The sequence below is a fragment of the Aquila chrysaetos genome, chromosome 6 (assembly GCF_900496995.4).
Source record: "Aquila chrysaetos chrysaetos chromosome 6, bAquChr1.4, whole genome shotgun sequence".
NCBI lineage: Eukaryota > Metazoa > Chordata > Aves > Accipitriformes > Accipitridae > Aquila > Aquila chrysaetos.
The window spans coordinates 2,397,124-2,417,713 of record NC_044009.1 but is presented as its reverse complement, the minus strand read 5'-3'; the positions used below and the strand labels follow the sequence as shown (position 1 = coordinate 2,417,713).

Sequence of the window (20,590 nt, the reverse complement as noted above, 5' to 3'; positions counted from 1 at the left end):
TGCTATTCTATCAAAAATACAATGAAACTTTCTGCTGCTTATTTAGCCTTTTGATACAAAAGTAAAATGAATCAAAGGAGATTTGGGGTTTATTAAAAATCTAAGACTCAGAATCCTGAAATCTGCGCAGGTAGGATTTTTAGGTGAGCTTTGCTGTGAGAGCAGCAAAGATTTGCTTGCATATTATACACTTAAATTTTCCCAGTATATTTCATATGTATGTTTGTTTTTCTTTATCTGACTAGATGTCCTCTGAAGACTGTAATGCATTCTTTTCCAAATGTATTCAGCCTTTTGTTCTGTTCCCTGGCTTCCTATTTGAAGAAAACCTACCTCTTAAATTTCTAGCACTTTGCATTCTTTACAGTTTCTAACTGAAGTCTGTAGAGCCACTGATTGATGGTGTTCTAGAATTAATATTTGGGTCTAATCAGATGTTTAATAAAGCTGATTCTAAAGTATTGCTTTTGGAAATGGGATTTTAATAATGGATTTATGATTTCTACTTTCTTAGATACTGTCTGAAGTACTGCATGTAGTGGGATGCCACATTGGCAAGCAGAGGCTGTTGCATGCTATCCAAAGGCTTTCATAATTAAAGGCGCAGGATTGTCACGTTCCAGCCTATGGGCTTCCATTAGTTTTTCCCACTTCTTTGTTGCTACCCAACAAAGCTAAACTGCTCTGTAAGACAGACAATACTGTTTCAAAGCCTCTTTCATAAAGTGCCTGCTAATCCTAGGTCAACCCCAGGATTAGCTAGTTGGTCAGGGAATTTTTCTTTGTACAAATAAATGTTAAGGTTGATTAAATTTGTGGTGGTAAAAATGAACACTGTAACTAGCAATCCATTGAGTCTACTCCAGTGGCAATAAATTCACTGTTACAGGGTCTCTCTCTTGCTGCATTCTTGGGTAGCAGGTGTTAATCCTCAAGTAATTATGTATTTGGAGATTTCATTGTGCATATTTGTGTACCTAGGCACTCAGGCTTGAATTTTATAAAAGTGTTACCTATATATCATAGATCCATAGCTCACAACCAATTCTCTCTTTCTCAAGAGTCCAGCATATATGAAGTGAATAGCTGAATGGAAACCAAAGCGTGAAGTGCTTCAGTTACTGTTTGTATGATACCAAAGAATTGCAAGGCATATTTGTGCTTTACAGGTTCTACCTGACAAAAAAATGACAAATACCAAGTGTATGCACACCTATAGCGGGAAGTTTTATGAACATCACATCTTAAAAGAAATTCTGTCTCCTCATATACATCAATTTATAAGTTGTTCCTTGGATTTTCTGTGCATACAATATGTATTTTTTTAAAAAGTATTAGCTTTGCGCTTGACTATTCTGTAGTATTTATCTTAAATATAATACTAGCAGCTCTTGCTGACAGCAAAATATGTTTCTTATTTGTAAACTGGTATTGTAAAACAACAGTCACGTATTACATGCTTCTTTTTGGGCCCTATAGGTATGCATGCCACCTAACTGGGAGGGCAGGAGAAACTTTTTATCAGATGTTTCAAAATTTCCAGTTACATTGCTTTAGATATTGGCATAAAATATTAGTGTTAGGTATTTGTATGTTCAGAGACTTTTTTTTTTCAGTTTATTGCTTCTGTACAACTTCATATACATACATTGCTGTAAGGTATTTTGTTGTTATTTGAAAAAAAGTATGGCAACAAAAATAGTATTTGCAATTGATAAAACTAAATCAATGCTCTTATTTGTTTTTCAGAGATATAATAAAGCGAATAGATCAGTCAGAATTTGAAGGATTTGAATATATTAACCCATTGTTGCTGTCAACAGAAGAAACAGTATGAAGGAATGACATCTTCGTTGTGGACAATGTGAATGACCTTTAAATTTATCCTTAACTACAGTATATGCATGCGAGGCTGGGGAACTGTAAGATTTTGGATGGAGACCAATGATTTAAAAAAAAAAAAAAAAAATTGCTGCTGAAAATCAAAGAAGAGAATAATGATTTTAGTGGGTGTCTTCTGCCACTTAGTGATTCTTAAGTTCTGGGCGCTGACACAACTGGCTTCATTAATGAAGGACTTTGCAATTTGTGCCTGTTTCATGAAGGATTGAAATGTTCATTGCATCCCTGGAAAAGGAGATTCTGAAAAACTTTGAGATCCACACACTTTCTACAAACTTTTGATGCAATGAGCTACCAATTGAAGAATATTACAGTGTAACATCCTGAAGAATAAAATATATTACGGTGGTGTTGAAGCTTATTTTTGATGCCTTTTTTCACAAGTGGTACCTGTCTAAACGTCTCAGATATATTTAAAAGGAGTTGTGTTTTATTAGCAATCAAAACATAAATTTGGGTACAAGATTTAAGTGCCTAAATGGATAAACTGCATTGAAGAATTATTACATATTTGGAACGTTCTTAAACCTGGTAAGTTCTGCTTGTTAATATTAAGTAACCATTTACATATGAAACATATAGTTCACAGCTGCAGCCTAATGTTCATTTGCATCTTTATAGAATTTGACATGCAGAGTGACTCAGCAATATTAATTCCAAATTAGAATTTGCAGGATCAATTTCAAAATCTGTTGTCTTAAACTCTAAATTTACCAAAATTTATAGATTGAAGAAAACTAAATTTGCACAGAAAGGATTTCTGAAAATACTTAAAGCAGTGCCTACACCTACAATGATGTTGTGTTGTATATTAGACTTTTGAAAAGTATTTTTATCAACAATACAAATATTCAGAAATAGAGCAAAAGCATAATAAAGCATAGCCTTAAAGTTTAAATAGTAAATCTAGAATAACCATAATATAAAATATACTTTCCTGATAAAGCACACCTCCTACTTATGATAAACTGCTTTCAATTACTCAGTGTATATTAATAACTAATCATTCTACACAAGAGAATGGGATGTTTTGGTAAAATGATTTGCATCAAAGTAGTAAATTTTTTCAATGGAAGAAAAATTAATACCTAAGAAATTGGATAAAGCAAAAGATAACTATCAAATCCCTTCTTGTGGAAACTGGGGGGAGTGGGAGGGCAGGCAAAGGGTATATTTACATCAAAAAGGTTAACAATTTATCAGCTTAGAAAACCTCATGTCGCTACATTTTAGGATTAGCGTCCATTGCTATCTGAAACTTCAGATGCTGTGAAGTTTTACCTGCCTCTAAGTAACAACAGCAGAGGCAGTATTTCTTTTTGCTAGATTTTGGTTCAACTACATTGTGTGGGTTGTAGAGATAGGGGGGAAGGAAAAATAATAAAAAAAGAGAAACCCTGTGCCATGACATCTCACCTAATTTGGTGTAAAATGCAGGATATATTGCAACACTTTCTTTACATTAACATATGGTTTTCTCAGGGTACAGCATTGCATTAGGTGCTGAACATGACATCTTTCGGATTCACATCCAACTCATGAGGTGCTAGGACAAGACTGCCAAAACATTGTTTAAAATTTTCAATTCATCATTGATTAATAATGTACATTTTGTATCCCTTCATTAGCCGCACTTATGCAGACCTGTGGTTATTTAGTTATATTAATCCCATTCAGATTTAAGTTGTGGGTTTCTCTCTGTTGGACTGTAGCTTTTCATATTAAGCAAAATGTGTTTTAATCAGCACTAAGTAATTTAACCAGTAAGAAATACATGCCTCAAATGCCTGGACTTTAGATACTTTACTAAAAGAAACATTTACCTTTTAAATGTAATCTGACATTTTTAAATTATTCCTTTCTTCCCTTCTCCCTGGCAATTACTTTATTTACCCTGAACAATTTTTCTTTCAGTGTTTTCAACTCCCCTGGTAATAAAACTGATCGATAGTTATCAGAGTGACTGCAGGCAGCTCATGAATGGAAGTATGACAGATTAAGCTGTCCTTTGACATGCCAGGGCATAGGACTTTAAAATGGAAATATTAGAAATGTGGGTTGGGGTTTTTTTTAACCTTTTTTCTAGGTTTCAGAACATTTTGGGAGGGAGGGAAGGAAGAACAGAAAGACACATTTGCTAAACAAACATTGTAAAGACTACTTGACTTTATTTAAAAATTTACAGGCATTTACAATGTTGCTGTGTTGCCAAATAGTTTGCTGGATACAAGTTTGGTTGCTCGTGTGCAAGTGTTTGAATAATGTTCTGTTCATGATGAAGGGGAAATTTTTTATATAAAGTACTTGTTTTATAAATAAAAGAAAATGAAGGATGTAATTAAATGTGTGGTTTGGAAAAAAAAAATCCTAATATATTACAAATGGATCTGGTAATGATATATAGTTGTCTTATTTGAAATAGTAAATGAAAATTCTAGCTAATTTAATGATTGTAAAACAGTAAATATGTTCTTGTAGTTTTGTATAATTAATTAGTTGGGATCTTTGCTGACCAGTTTTAATTGTGCAGAAGATGGTATACTAATCCATAACAGCTAAGATCATTTATATTCTTGCACATCTATTAAAGACTTTAATGAAAAAGTTAATAGACTGTTATTATTTATCAGTAAACTGAGCCATGTCCAACTTGCACTTTTTAAAGAGACCCCATTGTAAATTAAATCTATAGGATTCTTCCTGTATTTTGATACTGTATTCTGTGTTTATTCTCTATCTTTGGATCCCACCTGAACCGTGTATGTTTTTGAGGTCCAGGGCGCAGGTCTGTCGGGATGGGAAACCATTCAGCTACTGAAGTCTGTTAATCTGAATTGCGTTTTTCTTCACTGTACGTGAAGGCAGTTGTGATCAAAGTAGCTGAAGCAGGCACAATTGTACTACTCTTGCATATGGCCCTTTGACAAGAAATGAATTTGAATTGTAAGGCTGTGACTGGAGACATGGTGTACTGCATGAATAAGATACCCTGTTCAGTAAACAATTAACTATACTTGGGAGAAATGAACAACCTACTCCAGTTTATTTCATCCCTTCCATTTGTTGTTACTAAACTACCACTAAATGTCATTTATTGTCACTCATGGAAAAGGCTGATTTTCTCAAGCTTACAAAATGTTTACCTGCTACTATTAAGTTGTTACCAAAACAGTAGATGAGTCTTTTGAATACCTTCTAGCCAAAACAACTCTCAGGTGTTCTTTATTCTCAAACATTGATGGTTTCCAAGGGGGGTGGGAGGTGGAACTGATTCAAAAAGAAGCTGGTTTGGCTGACTGACTATATTAAATCTTGCTTTGCATTTCAGTATTGTGAAACGGGCAGGAGAAGTGTTCGTTCGGGAGCCTAATTGGTTTAGACTAGTCATGTTAATCAAGTAGATACTGACATAGAAACCTACGCAAAGTAAGGTTATGAATTTAGCTGTGTTCCTTCAGAAAGATAAAAAAACCTCACACCCTTTATTTGGTCTGGGTTGTGTTTTCTTTTAACATATACTCACAGACTCAACTGTACAATCATAGAAGTTCTTACTTAGATATTAAAATAATGAAAAGTACTAAGCTTGAATGACTTTTTAATTAAGCTTATTTTCACAGATTACCTGTTTAGGAAAAAAAGAGGTCAGTAAACTTTTGCATTAGATTAAGTAACAGTTATCTTTTGTTCAGCTGCTTTCTTCTATACTTAGAAATTCAGAACTATGGTGCATCAGACAGAACAGGTTCTTCAGGGATTTACAATAGTACATTTTTTTTTTCAGAAGTACCCAGATTACAGAAGTACCAAGATGGATTTCCCCAGGGGTCTCCGGGATATCCTATAGCACCATTTTCAGAACTAGAACTACTTTACATGCATTTGAGAGGATTTAAAATAAAAAGACCCCAAAAAGGCAGGTAGCACTTGACCTTCTATTGAGTTACTGGTTTGTGATCCTTAAGCAAGTCTGAGACAAGGATGTGCTTCCTTGACACATTTTTCCTTTTCCTTTGAGAAAGGTTCATCCTTGGCCTTGTTCCTTTGCTCTTCATTCTTCAGGATTTACCACATTACGTCATCTGCACTTTCAGACAAGCACCTGGCAAGATGGCCGTCAATATCCAATTGTGACAGTCTGCAAATACACAGAATTTGTTCAGTGAGAAACAAAGTCAAATCCTTTTATTTACACTATTCTTCACCTAAACAATCACAGAACTGTTCTAATAGCTAACGGGTAAGTCATTCCTATGCTCAGAAGCATTTCAATCTGCCACAAACTCTTGTAGTTGCTATTACCTGCTGCTAGATAGTTTGATAATGTCATTTACTGGAAGACTGCTCACACTCCATATACTCGGGACAAGTAATGCTATCCTTGGAACCATTAGGCTATTGATACAAGATAGAAAACCATTACCTTATTCCCCATCCAGCTTGAGGATACAGGAAATGAGATTTCTGATAGAGGAAGGATGCTTTCTCACATCTGCTTTCAGTTTCCTTTTTTGGAATGCTATTTTTGTGATTGTGACGCGCCCGTATTACAATAACTTTTTGTAAAGTGGCTTCTATAAAAAATGAAACTAATCCTAATCAGCACAGGGTTACCAGTAGCACAGAACGGAATATGAAGACCTGAAGTATGTTTAGCCTTTCTGTCTAAATCTCTTGATATAATGACCACAATTCTATAAATATTAATGAAGCCATCCTTTTGTCTCCTTGTTCAGCCTCCAAAAGAAAGAAAAGACAATTGCAGCCAATACGTCTTACAGTGGTAGAGGATCTGTTGAAAAGCGCGTTTTCAGCAACTATGACAGCTTAAATACTATTAAACAGTGTAATTTCAATAGACAACGTAATTCTTATTGTAGAGTAGATACTTAATTGCTGGAAGGGAGGATTTTTTTAATACAGGTAGCCTGACAGCAACAGAGGATTGAAGTCTCATTTAGTTGTACTAATCAGAGCTTGAATAAGAAAAATCTGCTTCCTTCCATCTTGCCCAGACCTTGAAAGCTAAATATAAAATTAAGAGTACAGTTGCTTAGCCAAAGGCATCCAGGTACTTGCTGAACAGGTAGCAATACAGTGTAACAGTGAAGTCTAGATCTTGAAAGTGACAGGTAGGAGATTAATTGGTCTAGCTCTAAAGTTAGGTTTTAACTATCAAGAGTGCTGCACTGGAATGGTTTTTAGATTATGATACAAATTTCTCAAAAAAAGTCTTATCATACTCAAGTATTTAAAAATCTTCATTCTGCGTATACTAGCAAGGTTTACCAGAGAGCTCAAACTTAGCTTTCTCTTTGAAGCAGTATAATCTAGTAATTGTGAACTTGTAAACTGAATTAGAAGTAGGTAATTCTGACAGTTAAAAAGTACTTTACAGTAGAAGTTTTGTCTATTTTCATTACTTTGTATATAGAGAATGCATCCAGAACCATTTTGGGTTTTGTATACTGTGAAGTTATTAAAAAAAAAAAAAAAAAGAAAAATACTTACGTTCCACTAAAACTTATCAGACACATTGGACAACTGTCAAGAGTTGAAGATCCCTCACTCTGATTTTCCATCTTCTTGCAGCTTTCAGTTCCAGGTACACTCACAAGAGGCGGCTTCTTTTCTGCAGACACGTATCTGGCCTCACCAAATGAAATATTCCCTTGATGTGTTTGTATTTGAAGCTCTTTCCTATTATTTTCTTTTCTGTTTTCCCTGCTGTTCTGTACAGTTGCTCTGCAGTGCTGTTGAAAGCTAAAAGCTTTTGGAGAGCTTTGCGACAATGTCAAGCGGTGTGTAGAACTTCCGTGTTGAGTGAGTTTACGTGATTTAGGACTTGCATCCAGTTTTGAAATACCTTTTGTGTCCTCCCCAACCATATTTTTTGCTTGATCTGTAATAGTTACACAGCATGTTTTCTCAGCTGTAGAAGGTAAACTCAGTTTATCTGCTTCGCCCTGTCCTTTATGTAAGTGGTCGATCTGGCTCTGTGTTAGCTGATGGGAGCTAAGATCCTTTGGTTTTAGATGTTTTTCTTTGCAAAAAGATGGGAATGATACCCACTGAAAGTCTTTCATTCCAATTGTAAAGACTTCTTGTTTTTGTAGACTCTCTTCCTCAGAACTCTATGACACACACACACAGTGACTTCAAACAAGTGCAGTTCAATCAATACATAAAACCAAGGCTGAACATATTACAAATACTGAGAAGGCTAAACTACATTGAAGAAAAGAACATTTTATTTACATCCATCTCCAGCGCTTGTAAAGCAATCAAGAACTTCCTGGAGAGTTTATGCAATATGTGGCTTCCCTTAACATATCTAAATTGATACAACAGGGTACTTTTTTAATATGTTCCACAGAGACCAAGGATGAAAACAACAACCTGCTGCTGTTCAGGAAAAAAAGATTCTACTTCAGAAGAACTGTGGGTTTTGTGTTATTGCCTGATACTGTCAGAGCAATGTAATGGTTGTTTCTGTGTAATTAACCTCTCAGTTAACATTTGCCTCTTCCAGTTTCATTCAGTTAGGGAGATGCTAGTGCTTATGAGCAGTCAGTATACTTACACAGGTTACCTCTTTCCAGCAAAATCTTGTAAAGAATTTGCCATACTGCAAAAAAAGCGCCCAGTAGTTGTCTTTACACTACCTGCCACACAATGCAAAGTCACCCAACTATATGTAGAGACTAAAGAGCTCAAAACCATCATCTATTTAAAAGCTATTACTGTTAACGTCCTCATTCAGACTGTCCCTACTGTAAGCAGTGCATAAAGTGCAAACAACAAGGATACAGCACACTACCTTTCCGAAGAACTCTGGAAAATTGGGCACTGTTTGCCAGTTTGTGCATTGTAAATCTTGACTGATGGTGTTCAGTAACAAAACCCAGGGTTTTTCACACTCATTTAAGTCATCTTTTTCAAACCAGGAACATCTGTCAGTCACTGTCCTGTAAAGACAGAGACAGTCCAATAGTTTGAGGGTGGGGGAGAGGGAAGCTGTATTGCTATTAGTTTGCCTCTTAATTTGATTTACCCCTCCTGTAAAGCTGATGCTTCAAAAAACATAGCTATCTTTAACTGTGATTTATCAAAACAGAAGTTTTAAAATTAACTTCTAGTAGCTGACAGTGCACTAACCTCTTTCAGCCCAATTCAATGGCTAAGTGTGGTGACCTCTTTTCTAAATTGCTAAGCACAAGGTAGGGATTTTATGATTGAAAATGTGTATAACTTTTCAATTTGTACAACATAAAACTCCATCCTTACCTATTTTCTTTTGATCAAGTAGCACTATGCCTGCTAAACCAAGAATAATATGACAACTTTGCCATGATCAAACCACAAAGAGGCACGTAAAAAGCCTTTGTAGGCACAAGTATACAAATGCAGATTTTTGAGTTTAAAAGACAGGCAAGATGGCCCATGGAGGAAAAAAGATTTAGCTGATATAATAATATTATTTGTTCACCAAGGGACCATCCATCTAGCCTACAACAAGATTTTTCTGGAACACAGAGACATTATTTAGCCCGTAAACTAATTTTTATAGCTTGCCATGACTTAGATAACTCATACAACTATGAAGAAAATTATCAATTTTTTTTTAAAGAATATCTAAAAGCTTTGCTTTCTACTTGTAACAGGTGTATTTATTACTGTCTTCACTTCCAAGTGAAATAGTTAAGTGTAGCCGCTGTTTTTTCATCTCAGATACCGAACTTGACACCTGCTGAGCACAGAAATCATTGAAGTGTTTGCACCGAGGACGGCAACTGCATTGGTTCCCATGTATGCTTGGCCAATCCCATACTGCCATCTGAAATAACTGATAATTTTTCTATATAACTTGATCTAATGCATCCCAGGAAGGCATTAGGAAGGTTTAACTATAAAGTAACTATAAATTCAAAGGTTTTTATACTAGTAATGCTGTATAAAGACAATTTCAGGAGCAGGATGGATTGTTAACATCAGAATACTACTTCCAGCGTTCCCCCTTCTTACTGATGCGTTTTCTTGGGTCACTGTCCAGGAATGATGCTGCACTGAGAAGAAATTAGAGACAAGTCTTACGAGCCCTTGAAAAGCCGAGTGACCAGCCTTGCAAAGCCCTTTTTTGGAGGGGGCACAGCTGGCGGCGGGCTTGCTCACCCCAACAGGCTCAAACAAGAACCGAACCACTCACTGCCTCTTCACCCCGCCTTTCTTCAACCCTCCCTTGCTCGAGGGCTGGAAAAAACAGGAATTATTTCTGGTCTCCTGCGAGCCTTATTCTGAAGAAAGAAAACTTAATTTTCATACATTAACGTTTCTCACGGGCCCCGTCCTCATCGGTGCTACTCTGTGCCAAAGAACGCGCAGAAGGCACAGGGCCCGGTGCGCTTTATTTTGCAGCCGGCTTCTCAGTTTTTTTAAAGGCGCTACAGGCGGTGTTTTACGAAGCAGCCTTGCAGTTTACATCAGCAACGTGCTAGAAGCGTGACTGCGAAGACCCAGCTGCAGCTCTACGGCACCGGGGGCCGACGCAGGGCTGAGCTCTCGCTTCTCCGACACGACTGACACCGGCAACAGCGCGTCCCGCCCGACCTCTCACCGCCTCAGGGGAGGCCCTCCGGCCTCCCGCAGCCGCCCGGGCCCCGGCGGGAAAGCGGAGGGGGGGGGACGGGGGACGGGCTGAGGCGGCCATTCCCCCACCCGCCCCGGACTCACTGACGCCGCCGGGGGGACTCCCGGCCAGGGCTGGGCTCCGGGTTGCAGGCTGGCGGCGCCTTCCTGGGCTTGAGGCGCAGTTTGGCGGCTCCTTCCTCAGACATGGCCCCGAGGGGAGGAGAAGGGGGGGGGGGGGGGGATGTCCCTGCTACAGCCCCGCTCTCGGCGGGAAGCGGGCGAGGGGCCGCGCTCGCGCGCCTGGGCGGGAGCGGCGCCGCCTCAGAGCTTCCCCCTCCCTTCGCTGGCGTCCGCGGGAGGGCGGGCGGAGAGGGCCGACGGCTCTTCCTCCTCTTTCTCCTCCTCTTCCTCCTCCTCTTCTTCCTCCCGACGGGCCCGCTGCCAGGGCAGCGTCTCTGGGCGGGCCGGCCGGCCGCGGAGCCGCCCTGACCGAACGACGCGGGAAGGGAGGGCAGCGGACGGCCGCCAGCCGCCGCCTGAGGGAAAACCCGCCCTTCTCTTGAGGGGAAACCCGCCCTTTCTTAGCCCCTCCGCTGCCGTCAGCGCCGCGCTGAGCTCGACGGGGCCTGTAGTACCCTCAGCTGCTCGGTGCTTGTCCGCCTCGAAAGCCATCCTTTCCCTATTATCTTTACTCCTTGAACTTTATGTATTTGTAGCGGTTTGGTGTATGCGGGGCTCGGATGTGGAGCGGCCGTCGTGGAAAGGCAGCGTGACAGTTTTGTGTAGGATCACCACGGTGTCTTGGGTAGTCCTCGGGCTGGGCCAGTCAGAGAAGGCAGAATGTTCCGGGCTTTGGTCGAGTGGGACAAAATGGCGGTGGGCTCAGCGCTGTTCAGCAGCGCTCAACTGGTTTTTGTACTGATACCCGGGATGTGCTTGCTGCAGTATAAGGCTGAAGCCAAAGATTGTTAATCCAAATAGTAAAGTAGATTGGGAGTGTATCTCCGATCTGATTTCTCTTTCAGGAAAGAATCTGTTGAAGTGATGCATTTTGTCTTTTTTTGGCAGGCATGTCGCTGAGTGACTTGAAATAAAGCACTTGTTAGAGTGGAACCGTCACTGGTAGTTTTCGAAATGGATAGACATGCTAATCAGGCTGCAGCCTTTTCAAAAACAGACATAATAGAGAAATGATGACACTCTTCATCATTTTCCAGCAGTAGATAAAAGGATCAGAAAGTAACTCTGCTGATTAAATTCTTCACAATTGATACAAGTATAATTGTAGAAGGAAATAAAAAGTTCTGTTTGATAACAGGTGTTTATGAGGGAGAGCAGGTACAGAGTGCTCTTTTTCATAAAACCAATCTATTGCTGGTAAAAGATGAATCCAAGTTCACGTTCCTTTTCTATAACCGCATTTATGCAGCACTGAATGTCTTGTGGACTGTTTCATCCTTGGACTCTTCGGACTAAAAAGGAGGTATCGGTATTGACTGCAGCACAGTATTCAAAGTTATGCCTGTGACTTGTTGGGCACACAGGCCACCAAAAATGTATTAAGTAACAGTTGACCTGCATTTCTACATGTCTTGAACGGATCTGAACCAGGAAAATGGCATTCAGATATCAGAGTCCATAGATTCACATTTGAAATAGATTGGTAGATTTAACCTGAGAAGTGACAGGTACAGCCAGACAGCCACCTCCAACTGTGTTACAGGCTGAAGATGATTCAGTTAGAGTGCAGCCAGAGATCTGGGAGGCTCAGTCCAGCTTACAGCTTTCCTGTGTTAACTCAGATACTTTGTGATTCTGCGAGTCCATATATGGAGTGAGGTAATGTCTTTTACTCTATATAATAACTAATTTTTTAACATTAGAAGAGTGTTAATGGGTTTTCTTTTTGTGTAGGAGTGTGGATAAAAATCTTAGAAGTGTAAAGTGTTTGGTTACTAATGGGAACTGTGTAAGTTTTTACAGTAGATAGCCCAGCTGAAAAATAAAAATAATAAAAACCAATAGCCATACTAGAGTGCTAGCATTTCTGCTATGTGATAGGCAGACTAAAATGAGATTGAAATTCAGGAAGAAAGAAATGACAATGGAAAAGCCAATCACTGTCATGCAGACTAGCATTATCCCATAATAATATTTGTTACAGCTACTGCAGTACCCAAGAAATACCAGGACTGTTACAGTATTCCGCCTTTCATTTTTGTTGCCATTTAGAAGCTGCTTCCCAGTGAGATGAAATGAGATTCCAGGAAACAGGTCCTCCTTTCCCTGTTTGTCAGGAAAGGCATTCTCCCAAAAGTTCCAGGCGGAACAAGGTAAGCTGAACAGAGGCAAGGGGCAAATTTGAATCTGAAGATTTTAGGCCTGCTGTGGAAAAAGAAAGATGGTGGTGGCAGCCGACACAGAGCAAAGAATAGCAAGAGGAAGTCTATGAAAATAAAGAAAAAGTGTAGATTGAAAGAGGGGATCAGCCATGTAAGTGGTTGAAAATGAGATGACAGAGGAGGGGTAGAAATTTGATTTCACAACTGCTGATGCTAAGTGAAGAAGACAAACCACAAAATATTTCATTTTGGGTTTTTTACTTGCCGGCCTTCATGACTGCTATGAATTATAAGACACAGCACTGATTCTCACCACTTGGCGGCAGCAAACAATATAAAAATCTTACTGTAAAAAAAATCTGAGGGGCAGTGAAAGCTATCAGATTGAGCTAATGTCTGCAGGCCTCTGTACATATTTCTAGGTGTATCTATGTTAATGATTGTTTATGCCACATGGTTTCTTCTTTTGTTGCTGTGATGTTTGGGTTAGTGTTTTATATGTCTTATGACCCCTTGGATACTACTTTGACAATCCTCTGCTCCTAAATTGTGCATTGTACCAACAGATTTATTTTGTTAGATATGACTTCTTTTGAAACAGCATATTTTGTTAGATATGACTTCTTTTGAAACAGCAATCAGAAGTGTAGTCTGTTTTTCATGCTGAAGGTGTTGCTGTGTGGTACTATTAGTACTGTGAGTCATGCATTATAGCATTTGCAAAAGCTTTATTATGGGTGAGCATAAAAAATGGTTATTGTGCAGTAAGGGCCACAAATGAAAGAGTATAATAAAGAGAATAGTGAAAATTATTACTACAGCTGTGGATTGTAAAAAGCAAAAGGGAAAAACTATGCTTCTGTAGCAACTAGAGCTTGTAGTTGGTTTTGTGTTTTGTGGATTTAACTGAAAACTTGATGCTGTAAGATTATTTTTTTTCATTGTTATCTGTTTAATGCATACCCATTATAACCTATGGGGGCAGGCGTGTCAGTGAATGTGTTCATTCTTGCTCTATCTGCTTCTGTAACTACCTGTAGGTTTGAAGCTAGCATTCTATAGAAATTGTTGTCCATTGTGTGTACTCAGTATTTTTCATCTGCATCTTTCCAGAATTAATAATGTTCTTACAGCATGAAGGTGAGGTGTAGAATAGGACCTGTTCTTGGTTCTGCCCTGTTGCACAAGATCATATCTACTGTTTCCTCCAATGACACGGAAATCCTATTACTTCTTGCTTGACTTCGGGTCTTGCATAATTTAATAATTAGAATGTTTTGTGATGTTAGAAAAAAGTTCTCCTAGAAATGCAGAGTAGTCTTTATTATCATCAGCCTTGACTGGATTTTAGCCAGTGGTCAAGGGATTTGAGCTTTTGGAAGCTAGAATGCTTCTACAGATTATCTTTAGGGATTTCCTTGTAAATGGAGTGCCAGCATGTGTAGTTATCTATTCCCTGTAGAGTCTCATCAAGCTGCACACACTTAATCTTTACTTACATGGTCCCTGATTCTTGCTGTAAAGTGGGCCTCAGTTTTAACTTTTGCTCTCAGGAAGAAGGGGCTGTTATAACAAATTCTAATCCTTTCGCAATTCCACAATCACTAAAGCCTATAAATTGCCTGCCAAACAAACCAAGTGATCTTTTCCTGGGCTGAGGGAAAGAGGAGAGTGTAAAACGCAGGTGCCAGCATTTGCTGGGGAAGAACTGGTACATTATCAACTAATCCGCCTTCTGCTATTTCTGATTTCCTACCCAACAGCTGCAACATTGAATGAGAGCTTCTGCATTTGGGAAGAATTAGAAAGCCTGGTAATGCAGGGTCTCTATTACAGATACAACAGCTCACAGACAGGGAGGAGATTTTTGCTGCCGGTGTAGAATTTGGAGTGCTAGGCGTTTTATAGCCTGGAAAAATTGTAATTTTCAGCTGTTGTTATGGAGTAATCAATGAAGAAGAGATGCCATAGTTTCTGTTAGGTTCCTCTCAGAGCCTGATGTAATTGCATGCATGAGCTATTTTTTTTTTTTTTAATGTACCACTTTGAGACTAAAATGTGCAGTTTTTATTAAAACTTTTTTTTTTTTTATGGGGACTGATGCTCGCAGATAGTTTTAGTCCTTCTGAAATGTCTTTGGTTCTGTAGTGATAGCTTCTGTATCAGATAAAAATGTTCAGAATAAACTGTGCCTTGCTAGAAAATTGAAACATAACAATATGTTTTAATTATTTTATCTAATCAGTGCTAGGTTTAGGAGTATATGCTGATAATTTTTTCTCCTTGTCAAATAGTCTGTGACTTCACTCAAGGATGAGCGTGTCCATTCTGCTAAATGCCATAAAGGAAAATGTCCCCAAAGATACCACAGGAGACAGAAGTACATATACTGTAGAGCATCAGTGAAAGCTTCTGCAGCAAATGGACTTTACGGTGTATCTCCTACAGCCTAGTGGCAGCAAATGTAGCACTGGAAAGAGTAACTTAATCATATTGGCTCACTCAGTATAGTGGTAATCACTGTCTGTAGTGAAATAGGAAAGTCTGACTATTTTCATCAACATGATGTATTACAATTCAAGCCACAAAATTAAGAAAGCTGTGTAAGACTTCCTTTAGCATAGTCAGGAGAATAAAGATGACATGCAGTTTCAATTTGAGAAGTGCAGGCTCATTGCTGTTTCTAGAGACAGTTCTGTAGGCTCTCCCTAAATTTAGTTGTAGGTAACATAGTCTTTTCAATGAAAAGTCATTGCCTTTGGAACCTGCTTCCTCTGGTAGCTTGCCAGAGCCTGAATTTGTTAATGTTCAGAGTCCAGTGCACAACTCATCTTTTCAATTCAGCCTTCCCTTTTCAAGTACAAGGACAGATCAGTACCTCTGTGGCTGTATATAGAAAATCAAGCCTTGTGACATTCATATGCCAAGATGGGAAGACCTAAAAAGAGGACTAGGGAGACTGGCATGGCATTTGTGGGTACCAGGTTGCCAAGGAGGCATATTGTATTGAAACAGTTGCCTGGGAAACATTTAAAAATACATTGAATGGAAAAGCATATGTGATGTGCCCACAAGTGTTCTGTGTGAATGAAATGCCATGGCTGATGATGGCACCAAGAGACTGTTACTATTACATGTAAAGATGCTTCAAGTGATGTGTTTGGTTTTTTTTCTTTTGTGTGTTTTTTTTTTTTCTTCTTCCCATACCCTATTTGTAGGAGGTGCACCGAAGGAAAATTGTTTTGCTCTTGGCTGATGGATTAAAGTAAACGTAGAGAAAGCAGTACATGCAGTCAGCAGCAGCAGCAGCTGGAGATGGTAAGACCAATTTGGCTTTGTTTAGGCAACCTAAACCAATTGACAAGAAGCCTGCACAACTCCCCCTCAAAAGTAACAACAGCACTGCTGAAACTCCTACGGTATAAAGATAAATGGTTCTCTGAACATTACCACTTTGATTTGTGCTAAAATTGTATTTGGAGGCTCTGACATCATTACAATAGGACCTATATGTAAAAATCATATAAAATGCAAAGACTTTATGATCAAAGCAGGTTGGACAGCATATATGAAAAAGCCTCTCACTGACCTAATTTTTTGTTCGGGGCACTGAAATAAAGGGACATGAAGGGAGAAGTTTTCAGAAGATAGCCCAACTGCTCTAGTTCTTCCTCAGATCAGGCTCAATTACTGAGAGATGGTACTGACAAAAAAGAATGGCAAAGGAAGGGAACAATGTCACTGGAACTAAAGCAAACAATTATATCCACTCTTTTGTTTCACAGAAAAAAAGCTTTTTTTTCCTGTGCAGCCAAGAAACAAGGGCGCTAGCAACTGTAATCTGTGATATTCTCCCTTGGACAGAGGTTCATCTGCTAGTAATTTCCAGTTACTAAAATGCATCTCTCCTTCACTAAGAATGAGTGGCAGGTGTGAGGCTGGTTAGGATTATAATCTCCCTGCCTAATCCTCCTTTGGAGATTTGGAAACAAATATCCTACTCTTGATTTGCTAGAGGCTTAAGAAGCCTGTTTGGGAGCCAGCAGATTTAGCTTGGTCCAGCCTTTATGTGGTACAGACTGAGACAGTAAATTTGTTGGAAGAGAGACGCAGTGGAGAGGAGCTCAGCTGACTAAGAAGGAAGGTCTAGAGGCCTTTTTTGTTAGTAGTAGCTCTGCAAGGATAAGTTGCCTTATAGGGAGAAGGCCCCAGGGGCTTAGCTTCTTGAAGATGTTGCCTGTTTGAAGTTGTGAAGTTGCTGTTTATTTGGTAATGTATGTGCTTTTCCCCAGTGAGGATGCATTTTGACTGACAGAGACTCTGCTGACTTTGCTGTCATTTTGGCCAGCGAGGGGATGCTTTTTGGCTGGCTGGGCACAATCTGCTCAAGGATCTAAGGTGATCCAATGATTGTGTTGGAAAACCGTGAATCAGATGAAGTCTTCTGCATGTCAGTCAAGTCCTAGTATCAGTCATCATTTTTCTGGCCCAGTGTGTGTTTGGTTAAATCAAGTCCTGATGTTTCTAGGCCCTAGGGTTAGTCTAAGAGAGGCGGGAAGAATCTGCCTTTCATCTTCCTCTCACAATTTTGCAATGTGACTGAAAACTGTTGGAGAGAATGTTTCAGATCTCAAACAAAGATTAGGTTTGATGGCATGAAGCCGTGGGTTCTGTGGCCCAGCCTAGAATTCTGCTGAGGGAGTTGTGTGATCTCCCCATACTTTAAAGGATTTTGGCTCTGAATTTAGGATCAAATATGGCTTGAGGTTTTCATATTTCTTGCTTGCTTGCTTGCTTTGTGATTTTTTGTTTGTTCGTTTGTTTTTTTAAAATGCGTCTCACAGTACTACACCCTATAGCAGTTTGAGTTCCTCCTGTTTGCTGTGTATCATTCCTTCATTTGAAATCAACATACTAAAGGGCTCCACAGGAAAAAAAAAAAAAAAAAAAAAAAAAAATCCATAAATAATAGCTGTAGTAATTACAGAAAATCACCTTTCTTGTTTATGGGCATGAAACCACGAAACAGTGGGGCAAAATAACTAACCCTAGTTAATATGGTGTGATCTTATCCATAACTAGAGTGGTGTATAAAATCAGCTTAAAATAGAATGTAATTCAACAGATGAGTATTTATTTATTGCCTCAACAAATGTGGATAGTAGGTTTAGCTAGTTTTGCAATTTTTTTAAGGACTAGCTAGTGTTTTAGAAAGAAAATCTAGTACATCTGAAGGTATAATCAAAGCTGTGGAGGTAAGTATACATCTTTTCACTGAGAAGGATGTATTTTAGTTGCAATCTAGTGGTGTAGTAATTTTGCTGCATTACGGAAATGTCTTGGAAATATGCAGTATGTCCTTGCTACCCTTCCTAAATTCTTTTCTTTTTCATATTCATTCTCCCTCTGTCCGTCATTAGTGCCTAACTTGATAGAAGAAATACAAAATGGGACTGATTTAGAAGACCTGACAGTAAAATACAGTAGAGCTATAGTTTCTTTTTTTCCATATATCATTTGTTTAATTGTATCAGACACAGGCTGAGTTTGGTTTATTTACATTGTCTTATACCCACTGAACTGAAACTATCTTGTGACATTGTCAGTGTGAAAAGTCATTCTGCCTGGAATATATCTTGTTATGACAGAACTGCAACATCTAGTTAGAGATATTAAAGTAGGTGTTTGCCTGCCTTTGCTGTCACTTTGCAGCTCCCAGCATCTGTAAATCACATCCATTTAGACTACTTCAAGAAAAACAAGCTGATGTCTTCCTGCCACATCCGAACACTACTGCTATCAAATGGTAACTTCATGCTACTGTTCCTTTCAGAAGGGAACTTAAAATTGGGCTGATTTTGGAGTATTTTCCCCAGCTGACCTCTCCTGTTCCCCAAATCCACTTTGCCGTTCCTTCAATTCATCTGTGCTGCTCTCATAGAAATTTGATTGTTCCCTTTGAATCAGTGGAAAATACTCCAAAAGAGATGTGTAGGAGCTGAAACAACATGTTGTGATGTTGGTTTAGGACAGGAGGTATGTTTAGTTAGCTAAAGTAGTTACTCTGTTTTGTACCACAGACTGGTTCCATTATTAGCCTATTTTTTATTACTATGTCCTACCATACTGGAATCAGATATTTTATCAGAAGATTGTGAGGAGAAGTAGCAGCTTCACAGCTCTCTGGCTGCTCTGTACCCTGCATAAAATGAGTTGGTTAGCTTCTATGCAGCTCCCACTGGGCAAGAGTCAACATCACAAAGAGCTGCAAAAAAATTGGCACTGTTAAACCTTAGTGTCAAATAGTGTCAAAGGAAGAGATGAATCCAGGTCCTTACAAGAAGCTGTTTTCGCCTAGTTGGATTGGCTGGCCATGATATACAATCTATGACCAATGCAGCTTTGTAGGCAGAAATGTCAAATATAGGTGCATTTAAGTGATAGCTGCCTCATATTCCCTCTAAAACCAAATGAGATTTAGAGGAGCCTGCTTGATGTAGTCTGCTGTACAAGGTTCAAAAGACAGGAGAGATCAGCAGGAAATTGTCATCAGTTCTTTTGGGAGTGGGTTTTCTTTTTTGGAATTACAGAGAAACTCAAATTGACATCCCCATTTGCTAGTAAGGGATGCTTGTTTTTCTGAAGAGTTTATCTGTTCGGTGATGTTGTAATTTAGGAACTAATTCGGGGAATTTCTACTGCCTGTAGCTTGATGCAGTAAGTCAGAATACTTAATTACAACGGTCCCGTCTGGCCTTAAAGTAGCCCTTTCTTATTTGATACTTATACCTGTTTATGAGATGGAACACGGGTGCACAAAAATTAAGGATATTGCCTGAGATAATGCAAGACCTGGGAACTGAACTCTGGCCTGTTGTTCACTGGGTCTTTGCACAGACATAAGACTAATCTTCCTTTCAAGCAGTGTTTTACTCCCAAGGGCTTTCAACACAGTGTCTTTCACCAGCTTTGAATTCACTAGAAAAAATAAAAAGATAGGACACCTTTCTGAAAGTCTTTGCCTAATACCTCGTGTCTTCCAGAGTATTGATAAACGTGAGTGCAAATACACAGTCTCCATTGCCCCAAAGACTGCTCTGGCTTTCGTACCATGCTTTTAATGACAAACATTCACCTAGTTTACCATATGCATTCTTTTATCTTAGCTATTCTCTGTGCATGTTAGGAGATTTATTTCTACTCATAATGTATTTCATGTGTGTTAGTTGTAAATATTGTGCTCATAAATCAGCCTGGACCATCCAGCCCCAAGGACGGAGACAGCTTACAATAGGTTGGTCTGCTTCAGATTGCGAGACTGTACTAGTTCTCTGTTTTTTCCATTGCTTGTCTCTGTTAGTGGCATGTTGCCAGTCTCCTGTCTCACATTAACAGGAATATTATATATTACTGAATTTAAAGTGTTTTTCCTTTAGGACTAGAAGAATGTAATGGAGCATGCATCTGGCAGCATGGCATTATTCCTGTGGTGTGCAGTGTGCCCTCTATGCAGAGAATCGCCGCCATGGATTTCTGCTTCAGTCATCTGGGCATGAGGAGTTTTACAGTGTGCTACCTGAGGTAGGTCTTAGACCAGGTTGGGGACACGTTATGTCAGGGATTGCATGCATATATACATAAAGTGTAATGAAAAACTCATTCTTCTCCTTCCCTTCACCAAATTCTCTGAATTAAATACCACAAAAGTAGCAAGTCTG

The 20,590-nt window shown here is 39.0% G+C and overlaps 3 protein-coding genes across 11 annotated transcripts in view; 2 read left to right on the top strand and 1 right to left on the bottom strand.

The window, feature by feature from the left end:
* PRKCZ (protein kinase C zeta) overlaps positions 1 to 4,511 on the top strand; it is a 70,072-nt gene extending 65,561 nt beyond the window's left edge. For all 5 annotated transcript variants that reach the window (XM_030017611.2, XM_030017610.2, XM_030017614.2 and 2 more), the window contains one exon: positions 1,750 to 4,511. In XM_030017611.2, the coding sequence (XP_029873471.1) occupies positions 1,750 to 1,837 (88 nt within the window). In that variant the 3' untranslated portion in view covers positions 1,838 to 4,511. The remainder of the gene's footprint in view (positions 1 to 1,749) is intronic.
* Positions 4,512 to 5,483: 972 nt separating this feature from the next.
* On the bottom strand, positions 5,484 to 11,131 carry FAAP20 (FA core complex associated protein 20). 5 transcript variants are annotated; one of them, XR_005932621.1, is made up of 4 exons: positions 10,633 to 11,131; positions 8,723 to 8,870; positions 7,414 to 8,530; positions 5,484 to 6,040 (listed from the first exon to the last, which is right to left on the bottom strand). XR_005932621.1 is itself a non-coding variant. In XM_030017642.2 (4 exons), exons 1-4 carry the CDS (start codon positions 10,734 to 10,736, stop codon positions 5,968 to 5,970), a joined length of 948 nt encoding a protein of 315 aa, XP_029873502.1. In that variant the 5' UTR covers positions 10,737 to 11,124; the 3' UTR covers positions 5,484 to 5,967. The 5 variants fall into 5 exon arrangements, 2 of the variants coding, with proteins under 2 accessions (XP_029873502.1, XP_029873503.1); XR_005932623.1 differs by having other exon boundaries at positions 7,414 to 8,058; positions 10,633 to 11,125; XM_030017642.2 differs by having other exon boundaries at positions 7,414 to 8,036; positions 10,633 to 11,124.
* Positions 11,132 to 16,090: 4,959 nt separating this feature from the next.
* The window catches only part of SKI (SKI proto-oncogene), a 148,127-nt gene continuing 143,627 nt past the window's right edge, over positions 16,091 to 20,590 (top strand). The window contains exons 1-2 of the mRNA XM_030018919.1: positions 16,091 to 16,190; positions 20,309 to 20,453. The gene's annotated coding sequence lies outside the window, so the exon portion shown is untranslated. The remainder of the gene's footprint in view (positions 16,191 to 20,308; positions 20,454 to 20,590) is intronic.